Source organism: Medicago sativa, chromosome 5 (genome assembly GCF_051527215.1).
Source record: "Medicago sativa cultivar Bolivia chromosome 5, Bolivia_mono, whole genome shotgun sequence".
Taxonomy (NCBI): Eukaryota; Viridiplantae; Streptophyta; class Magnoliopsida; order Fabales; family Fabaceae; genus Medicago; species Medicago sativa.
Genome location: NC_140753.1, coordinates 10520808 through 10531441, shown reverse-complemented (window position 1 = coordinate 10531441; position 10634 = coordinate 10520808). Strand labels below are relative to the sequence as shown.

At 28.4% G+C, this 10634-nt stretch overlaps 1 protein-coding gene across 2 annotated transcripts; it reads right to left on the bottom strand.

Annotated features, from left to right (window-relative positions):
* Positions 1–1363: 1363 nt before the first annotated feature.
* LOC146919917 (vacuolar lysine transporter YPQ1-like) lies at positions 1364–9943 on the bottom strand. Of its 2 annotated transcripts, none has more exons than XM_085713300.1 (11): positions 9678–9943; positions 9539–9581; positions 8395–8421; positions 7733–7831; positions 7533–7639; positions 7284–7449; positions 7027–7131; positions 6822–6914; positions 6692–6712; positions 6514–6572; positions 1364–1746 (listed from the first exon to the last, which is right to left on the bottom strand). In XM_085713300.1, exons 1-11 carry the CDS (start codon positions 9899–9901, stop codon positions 1539–1541), a joined length of 1152 nt encoding a protein of 383 aa, XP_085569426.1. In that variant the 5' UTR covers positions 9902–9943; the 3' UTR covers positions 1364–1538. The 2 variants fall into 2 exon arrangements, with proteins under 2 accessions (XP_085569426.1, XP_085569425.1); XM_085713299.1 differs by lacking the exon at positions 1364–1746 and adding an exon at positions 5928–6421.
* Between the last annotated feature and the right edge of the window lie 691 nt (positions 9944–10634).

The following is a 10634-nucleotide window of genomic DNA, read 5'->3' as shown; positions in this document are numbered from 1 at the left end:
GTGCAGACCTAATAAAATTAATAAATAAGGAAGACACGAAATTAGTGTGATGCTCCTTCAAAAAAAAAGTGTACAAAATATTGTCAAAAAAATAAAATATTGTAAAAAAAAAAACATGAAATTGGTGCGTTGCATTTTTTTTAGTATTAAATAAGTGTACAAAATTTCCAAAAAAAAAGTGTACAAAATATTTCCTTTAAAAAAAAGTGTACAAAATATTGTAAAAAAAGGCATGAAATTGGTGCGATGCATTTTTTTAATATTAAATAAGTGTACAAAATATTGTCAAAGAAAGAAGGCAAGAGGATAAAAATTAAATTGGTGCGATGCATTTTTTTAGATGGAATTTGTTAGGTTAAATTACCGCTAACCTAATACAGCAAATGGGAGGGAAAAACTTAGGGTTTAGCTGCTGCAGACTTAACAAAATTAATAAATAAGGTTTTTTTATTATCATTTGATTGTAATATTGTATCTCTAATAATCTAATTTGCATTTATTGATCGATCCATTATCTTACGGGTTAAATATTATTTATTGGTTTCTATTATAGTCGAAAATACCTGCGCACGGGTCAAAAGTCTAGTTTTAGATGGAATTTGTTAGGTTAAATTGCTGCTAACCTAATGCAGCATTTGAGAGTGAAATTATTAGGTTAAGTTGCTGCAGACTTAATAAAATTAATAAATAAGAATTGGTGCGATGCATTTTTTTAGTATTAAATAAGTGTACAAAATATTTCCTTAAAAAAAAAGTGTACAAAATATTGTAAAAAAAAAGGCATGAAATTGGTGCGATGCATTTTTTTAGTATTAAATAAGTGTACAATATATTTCCTTAAAAAAAAGTGTACCAAATATTGTCAAAAAAAAAAAAGAAAAGAAAAAAGGCATGAAATTGGTGCGATGCATTTTTTTAGTATTAAATAAGTGTACAAAATATTGTAAAAAAATAAATAAAAAAGGCAAGAGGATAGGAATGAAATTGGTGTGATGCATGTTTTTAGATGAAATTTGTTAGGTTAAATTACTGCTAACCTAATACAGTAAATGAGCGGAAAAATATTAGGTTAAATTGCTGCAGACTTAACAAAATTAATAAATAAGGATGAACGGTTAAAATTTCATAAACTTGATATAATTTTGATTGCTAGTCATCATGTAGTCCACTTTTAGTTTACCTTTTGATTAGATAGTTTCACACCTAGCAATGTCCCCTATCAATAAGGTATAATTAAGAACCATGAACGGTTCAAATTTCTTAAACTTGATATAATTTTGACTGCTAGTTATCATGTAGTCCACTTTTAGTTTACCTTTTGATTAGATAGTTTCCCCTAGCAATTTCCCCTAGCAATAAGGTATAATTAAGAACCATGAACGGTTCAAATTTCATAAACTTGATATAATTTTGATTGCTAGTTATCATGTAGTCCACAAAATACTATACCATTACCAAGACTCAACCACTAATAGCTGAATGTTGGTAGAATAATATAATATTTGTTCAAATCAAAATTAATGTTACAACTCCACAAATCACGAAACAATAGTTTTTCTGGCTTCTTTGTAGTCTCGATAATTACCATAGTCACTTGATGTTGTTGTTGTTGTTGTCTTTCGATGGTATCTGTAATTGATGTACTGCAATATTATAAATAGGTCCAATGCCACACAAACTATGGCATCCAACAACCATGGCATATTAGCTTTGATACTTTCCCATTCTGTAGTTCTTACAAGAATACTGCATAGACAATTCAATGAGTTAGATTTATATTTTAAGTATAGTCTTCTCAGATTAATATATGTATGAGAAGGTGAGTATCAATTATATACCTTCCCACATAAGTGGCATTGGCAATCAGTGCAAAGATGAACATGAAAGGATTTAAACCCTACATGATAAAGAGAAAAAACATATACTTAGAGTCAATATAGATAATATGTGGATTTGTGAATTCTAAGTTTTAATATGAATACAAGAAATTATTCAATGATTAAGATTAAATGTTACCTCAACACTCCCTCTTTTGATCTGGCCAATAATCATGTTGCAAGAACATTAATCAGTTAACCGTACCTTCAGAACTGTTTCATCTGTCATCGGTTGTGCCGTTGGTGGATTGCGTCCGTCGCTTGTTCATTGATCTGGACTTCGATTGGATTGATTTGGCCCGAAAGGGCGCTTTGGCTTGCTGAATTTTTTCAGGGAGCTGTTGGACCTTGGATCGTTTCTGTGTTGGCAGACGATTCATACGCCTACCTCGATACTCTAAACATTCACGCTGCGTTTTTTTTTCCAGTTTGGTTTCGCATCCACACGTGGGTTCGTTGGGCTGGCCGTAGTAGTGTTGTTTTGAGTTGTTTTTATTTACCACACTTGTACTAATTTGTTGTATCACCCATTAGGGTTTGAGTTTGTGGTTATCTAGGTCAGGTTCATGCCCCCCAGCTTGTACTTCCTTTTGATTTTTAATTCAATTTCTGCTTTGCCTAAAAAAAAAAAGCTAAGCTATATGGTAAAAATGTGACATTAGCATGTTGTTTGTAACTATTAGTCCTTACTAGATCACCGATCCGTGCTGCCGCACAGGTTATATATATAATTAAAAACATCACTTACAATTCATAATAATATGTGACACATAATCATCACAATTCCTTTGACAAAAACAATACAATTGACTTAATGTGACTTCTACTAACAATATATAAAAATCGAAGTACAGCAAAATTTCATAATCGTCCTTATTAAAAATCATAATCTCCTTAATTTTATGTGCATAACAGTCATCTACTAACAATATATAAAAATCGAAGCACAGCAAAATTTCATAATCGTCCTTATTAAAAATCATAATCTCCTTAATTTTATGTGCATAACAGTCATTTTGCAAAATTTAATTTATTTGTTTTTTAAATAAATCATTGCAGATAATGTTTTGTAACAAATTTTATGATAACTATGAAGTAAATTATAACTAATTACAGGCTTTATCCAAAGTTTTTCAAAATAAAAAAAAATGTGTAAATAAATTTCCACCAAGAAAAAGGGCTGTAACGATTTTTTTTTAAAGTAACTAACATCCTAAAAATTAGTTGCCACGTAATAAAAAATGTTTCAATAAAAACCTAAGGTTTTCAATTTAAGAAAAAAGGTGTAAATAAATTTCCACGAATGAAAAGGCATGCCACCCCATTAAAAAAAAGTTTTCAATAAAAAACTAAGGTTTTCAATAAAAAAAATAAGGTATAGCCAATATTTTCTATACAAAAAGAATTGTAACTAATTTGCACTTCCACATGATATAGGTGGATCTAATAAATTTCCACCGATATTTATTTTTTTGATCAAAATTAATAAGTCTTTGGAATAGTTTTAATTTTAAAATATTTTTTTGATCTACCAACAATATATAAAACATTATTTAAAAAAACAATATATAAAAATAGAAATACAACAAAATTTCATAATTGCCCTTTTTAAAAGCCAATATACTATCATGATAATTACGAACAAGTATCTTTACAAGTCCACACAACAAATTTAAATATCTACTTCTACTGCTAATCTCCTACTACTACTACTAATATACGAAAATAACAAAATCTTACTCCAGTATAATTTCATAATTATCATCGATTAAACTCATAATCTTCTTAATTTTATGCGTTCAATTGTCATATATATATATATATATATATATATATATATATATATATATAATTAATTTTTTTGGTTTATCAATACGAAGCTTACAACTAATTCCCTATATTTTGCAAATAAAAAAGTCAATTTGTTCCTTCTTTCTTCTCCTTATAATTTGATTCTCTAATTTTTAAATAAATTGCCCAAAAAAATTCTCGGTTAGACTTCTAATATCACAAATTTAGTGTGTTTCGTGGTCAATTTTGCTATTAAATAATAAGAAAAAACAGTGTAGTACAACATAAATATACGAAAATAGTTTATTCTCATCTCTTTTAATCCTTAATTTTACTAATTTGCATATAAAATTTTTTCAAAATAAATACTATATTAATGTTAATATTTTTTAAATAATCATTAGTTTTCAAAATTTAAGCATATCAACTTTCTCATATCGGTATACATAAAATTTTATTTTGGAGATATAAACATATAAATTCTACAATGAGTGCAGTGTAAATATTTAATTGTATTTTAGGGAAACATTACAGTGATGTTGATATTTTGAAAATACTCACAAGTTTTCCAAATTTTATCTTATTGAGTATCACCTATCGTTAAATAAAAAATTTCTTTTGCATTTATAAGCATATAAAATCTTCAACAAGTGCGGTGCAAATATTTAATGGTGTTTTAAATATAAAATAAAAAGTTATTTAATAGAAACATTACATTGATGATATTTTGAAAATAAGCGGGTTTCCAAAATTTTATCATATCGATTTTCACATATATATGTACATAAAATTTTATTTATGCTTATATTGAACGATGTTTTGCATATATGTACATAAAATATTGAACGATGTTTTGCATATAAAATAAAAAGTTATTCAATAGAAACATTATCAATGTTTATATTTTGACAATATTATTGAGTTTCCAAAATTTTATCATATCAACTTTCTCATATATTTACATAAAAATTTGTTTCTGCGGATAAAACGCATAAAATCTGCAACGGGTGCGATGCAAACATTGAACGGTATTTTGCATATAAAATAAAAAGTCATTTAATAGAAACATTACATTAATTTTGATATTTTGAAAATAATCATGAGTTTTAAAAAATTATTTTATTGACTTTCTCATATATGTATATAAAAGTTTGTTTTCGCGTACATAAGAAAATGAAATCTAGAACATACAAGATTAAAATATTTAACATATTTTTCTATATATAAGAAAAAAATATTCAATAGAAACATTATATTAATGTTGATAATTTATTTTTAATATCTTAAAATATTTGGCAATATTAACAATATAATTATTTTTTATATAATTACCGCAATGTTATACGACCCGTGCGGAAGCACGGGTCTATTACTAGTTTTTTTATAACAGGATTTCACTATCCATAAGTCCTTATATTGACTCTTAAGCTAATCTCCTCCCTATTTTAACACCTAAGAATAAAAAAAAAACACATAAGAGGTCTTTTCATAATTTGCTCCTGCTAATTTTGAGACATCGCATTCATTTTGATTTTTTACAAAAATTGCACGTATTAAATCTCCTCTTTTTTTAAGGAATATCTCCTCTCATTATTATTCCCACCGCACTAACAAAAATTATATATATGAGACACTTTGAGAGATCCATTTAATGAGAAAGTCTTGTATGATCATAAGATTTGAACACAACTTTTAGACACACATTAAAAAAGTAGAAAAATAAAACAAAAAAGATCTAAATGATGTATTATCCTACAATAATTAAATTATGTGTATTTTATGGGAGTGTGCTTAAACACTATGTACTTAGAGTTGTGATCAACCAAATTTGTTTTTTTTTTTTAAGAAACAACCAAGTATTTATTTCATTTAACTTTAAACATTTCTTAAGAAAAAAAAAAGTCAATTACTGTCAGTTTGCGACTCACCACCTATCCGGTATGTTTTTTATTCCATTTTCGTATACTGATAACCATATTAATTGACAAAACTTGCTTTACTTTAAATGAATAGATAAATTTGCTGGAGTTTTACATAAATTATGCAAAATCACATATATCAAATTTCTTTTTATTCAAAAATCACAGTTTGGCGAGGTTGGTGAGTGGTGACACCGACAGGATAGTTAGTTTCTCTTCTATTTTTTTATGTCGACAAACAAAAATTGAAAAAAGTGGAGACAACAGCAACATATATATATAGAATTATTAAATATAAAGTTTAAAAATACAGTTTATAGAATCACTCACAAGTATACGGTTGATGGTAAACTAATTGAAATTGATAACTTTGATTAATATATATAGTAATCATCAATCACATCTATGTTACCGACATGGTTTTACTTTACCTTTTGATTAGATAGTTTCCCCTAGCAATAAGGTATAATTAAGAACCATAAACGGTTCAAATTTCATGAAGTTGACATAATATTGTTTGCTAGTTATCATGCAGTCCACATAATACTATACCAAGACTCAACCACTAATAGCCGAATGTCAGTAGAATAATATAATATTTGTTCATATCAAAATTAATGTTACATCTCCACAAATCAAGAAACAATGGCTTTTCTGGCTTCTTTGTAGTCTTGATAATTACCATAGTCACTTGATGTTGTTGTCTTTTGATGGTATCTGTAATTGATGTACTGCAATATTATAAATAGGTCCAATGCCACACAAACTATGGCATCCAACAACCATGGCATATTAGCTTTGATACTTTCCCATTCTGTAGTTCTTACAAGAATACTGCATAGACAATTCAATGAGTTAGATTTATATTTTAAGAATAGTCTTCTCAGATTAATATATGTATGAGAAGGTGAGTATCAATTATATACCTTCCCACATAAGTGGCATTGGCAATCAGTGCAAAGATGAACATGAAAGGATTTAAACCCTACATGATAAAGAGAGAAAACATATACTTAGAGTCAATATAGATAATATGTGGATTTGTGAATTCTAAGTTTTAATATGAATACAAGAAATTATTCAATGATTAAGATTAAATGTTACCTCAACACTCCCTCTTTTGATCTGGCCAATAATCATGTTGCAAGAACATTAATCAGTTAGGATAACACAAAAAAATTAAAATACAACTATAAAAAAATATAAGAAAACAAAACAAATATTTTACACATACATTTAACCATATTTGAGGTATGCGACCGCCGGTATAGATAGCAGCCATGAGCCAGCCCAACCATTGACCTAATGCACTGTGTGTTACATGTTCCTGTGATGAGTTCTAGTTAGTCGCAGTGAGCAAATGCAATTATGCAAATTGAAAGTAAGTAATCAAACACTGAGGAAATGGTTATAGGATTAGGAGTGTGTGAATAACATACCTGGGAGAGTAGTTTTCTTCCACTTAGTGCTATGTATCCCACTTTCAAAGCATTACTCTGATGGGGCAAGTTAATTGATGCTGCTAGAAAAGTTCCATAGCTTCCCTGAAATAGTATACAATGAATCAGAAAGATAGAAGTGTAACTCAATCGTCTATAAACCTACACGTTGGAGTTTAAACAAAATCATAGTATCACTGTGATTTCATCAAACTCATCGTTATTCCAGACATACACTTAAGGAATGACTCGCTCACCGCTGAACGAGGGATTAGTCTAGGCTGTGTTGCAGGAACTGATTGTGCCTCATCGTCAGAAGATGAATCGTAGTCGTTTAATCCCATAGCTGAAGGTCCGCTCTTAGTAACTCTCATGTAAGTACGAGATGGTGGAGTAACATTACCAGCCAATGATCTTGCTGATCTGTTGATTCAATCAATTAATTCAAAACTCACTTCAGAAGATTGCTTAATCAAATAATTAACAATTTAAAGATGAGTACTTACCCATAGTAGTATTCCGGTCTAGGTATTGCTCTGTGTCTACCACTTATTGGAATCCCCGACTCAAATCTTTCTTTTGGTTTCAAAGGTTTTTTCTCTTCTTCATAAGTCTATTATTATAACATAACAATAATAATATAAGATAAAAAGAATAATGTATCATTATATTTCCCTTCTTCTCAAATTTGATTTAAAGAAAAAACCTCTTCGATGTTGATCTTTTGACGACGCTTGCACCATTTATAGATGTAGTCATAATAGAAGCTTTGCACTACTAATACGATCGTTGTGATTGTGTAAAGCTGTTAACATTCACAATAACATAGCATGCTATTAATATCAAGTTTCTAACCATTAATAAAATAAACTCATTTGAAGTTTGATTGCAAATATATGGAATGATATTCACATTCACCTAAGTTTAGTTTGTATAAGCGTTGTGTAGCTGGGTACAAATCGTGATTAATCAAAGAGAGATGATATTTTGACACAAAAATTTAACAAATTAGATAGTTAACTCAGTTTTGTGAACAGTTCATGAATATAGGAATGTGTCATTGATCATTAACCATTCACTAGTAAACAAGGATTTTCAAGTGTGTACTTGAACACATATTGTGTGGTTAGAAATATCACATATATTTAAACATACGAAAATCGTGTATATTTGAACATAAGTTGAATGATTAATAGATGCTTAAAAATATGCTTAAAATCGTGTATATTTCCCTATATTTATGTATTTCAAGATATTATTATTGTAATAAAAATATATGTAGAACATTTTTTGTGAGCAAAATATATATAGAGAGCTAGTACAGCAGAAGAAGAAACAAAGAGGAAAAATAACATATATTTTAATTACCAGAGCTGTGTAGTATTGGGTTGGCAACTGCACTTCCAGCCATCCAAAAAGCACAAAGAAAAAACATAATTAAAAAAAGTAAGTCAATAATCACAATATGACAATAATCTTATGTGCATGCATGTGTTAAAAAGAGAATACTAAGAGTGGCCAAAACCAAGAAAATATAAATAAATATTCACAAGTGTTTGTTATTATAATTATAAATAATTTATAAAGCAAAAAAAATCTAGTGATGATAAAAAATGAGTAGATAACTATTGACAACAAAGAGACAAAATGGCATGTAAGGGACTTCAAAAGTTAGCAAGACACGAAATTCTACATTCTTCCAGCCATTTCAATTTAATTGAACTATTATTCAAAGATTTTAATTAAAATTTTGTTCAGAGCTGAACTTAGTAAATGATATATATGGTCCGTATTATAGATCAGATACACTGGTTATTCATTGGGTCAGAGAGTGTACGGAAATTAAACTCTTCATACCGTGGGTAAAACTTAATTCAGCTCACAATGTTGATTTTATTACTATCTCTCAAGAATGTTTTTTAGACGATACCTCTCAAAAATGTTGATTTACAAGATTGTACACTTTTCATCCTGTTTCAGTTTGAAAGGGAGTGTGAGTTTTGATGCTATTTGTCACTTCGTCTATGACAAAAAAAACATCATAGACCCACAAATATTGTCTATCATAACTCAGCAAATATTCTGATTAAGAATATAAAAAGGTGAGACTTCAAGAATTATTAAAAACATTTGACAACGAGACAATATTTCCTCTTTTGAACGAGAGAGACAAGATTTACTTGTGATACTGTATTTAAAACAGAGATTTTTTTTTTGAAGAGACAGAGATTTGATTGTTAATATATTCAAAAAATAGGACTCGTCTAATTAAAAATTTACATTGAATTATTTACAGAGCATAGCTCAAAAACCAGAACTAGACACGAAGTCAAACCAGCATTTTACTTCATCCGTACCTATTAATAAGAAAAAGTTGGGTCAATAAATTGATGTATTATGTTTGAATTTTGAACCAAATACATATAATTTTTATTAACTCAACCTTCTCTTATAAATAAAACAGGAGAGTATTTTACAATGTTTATGTTAGAGAAAAATGAGAATTACATACCGTAGCTGGTTCTAGAAGACAACCGACCAGATTGAATATGTCTCTGCAACAAAATAATTTAAGAAAACAAAATTAAGAACGGTACAATTAAATAAAGAAAATTATTAAATTAATTAAAATGACATATAAATATACTAACCCAGCAACCCAAGTAAGAAGAAAGACAATAGAAACACCATGGCTAGACTTAGCACGAAAATTAGTGATAATTTGAGGAATTTCAGCAACACCCCAACAAATTAAACTGATGAAGCCAAAAGTGAATGAGATATTATCATTAACATTGCAGAGACAGTCACTGAAGTAGTTTTGAACCCAACCCACACAGGGTTTGTTTTCCTTCACACAATATGAAGGCTGCATCGATAATTGCTTTGTTTTTTGCTGCTTATGGTTTTGTTTTTCAGCTAGAGAAGAGGTTTAAGGTTGTGGTTTTAAAGGTGTTGTGGGTATGGGAAATTACAAAACAGACCGCCATTGTGAGTAAATCATGTAAATGTCCTTTTCGTATATGTTGTCCTTTTCTGGGATTAAAGTTAGCAAAAGAAATTAATAACAAACAAAAACTTTTTTTCCGAAATGCTTTTCCTTGTTAATTACTTCATCTCATCACATTTATAAACAGTTTTTGCTTCTTTAGATTCATTAATTAAATGATGTATCAAAATTTTAAATAGTCCAGATACATTAGTTATTTAATAAATCTGAAAAGTGGAAAATTATTTATAAATATGATCGAATGAAGTAGTATTTATGTTTTTTTTTTGCGGCAAATGGAATTCACCAAAAGAAAATTAGCATTATGTGTCTTCATAATCCTTATATGAGTTTTGCAAAATTTTTAATCACAATCTTTTTTATTATTAAATACAATTTACTCTCTCCTTCCTGAAATGAGTTAACTATTTTGATTATATGCATCATTCACCTAAAAACAAATATCATATTTTTTTGTTAATATGTAAAGATATGATATTAGATATGTTTTACGTATCAAATATGATTGGTTATATATAAACTTAAAGTGTATATAGAACCCACATGATGTGTAGAGTTTAGGTCAATTTTAATTAATAAAAGAAAAACTATTGAAGAG

Coding starts and splice junctions, on each gene's coding strand:
- LOC146919917 (XM_085713300.1), bottom strand. CDS start 9,901: ATGCAGCCTTCATATTGTGTGAAGGAAAACAAACCCTGTGTGGGTTGG. Junction 8,422..9,538: donor GTCTTCTAGAACCAGCTACG/GTATGTAATTCT, acceptor CTGGAAGTGCAG/TTGCCAACCCAATACTACAC. Junction 7,132..7,283: donor GACTAATCCCTCGTTCAGCG/GTGAGCGAGTCA, acceptor ATACTATTTCAG/GGAAGCTATGGAACTTTTCT.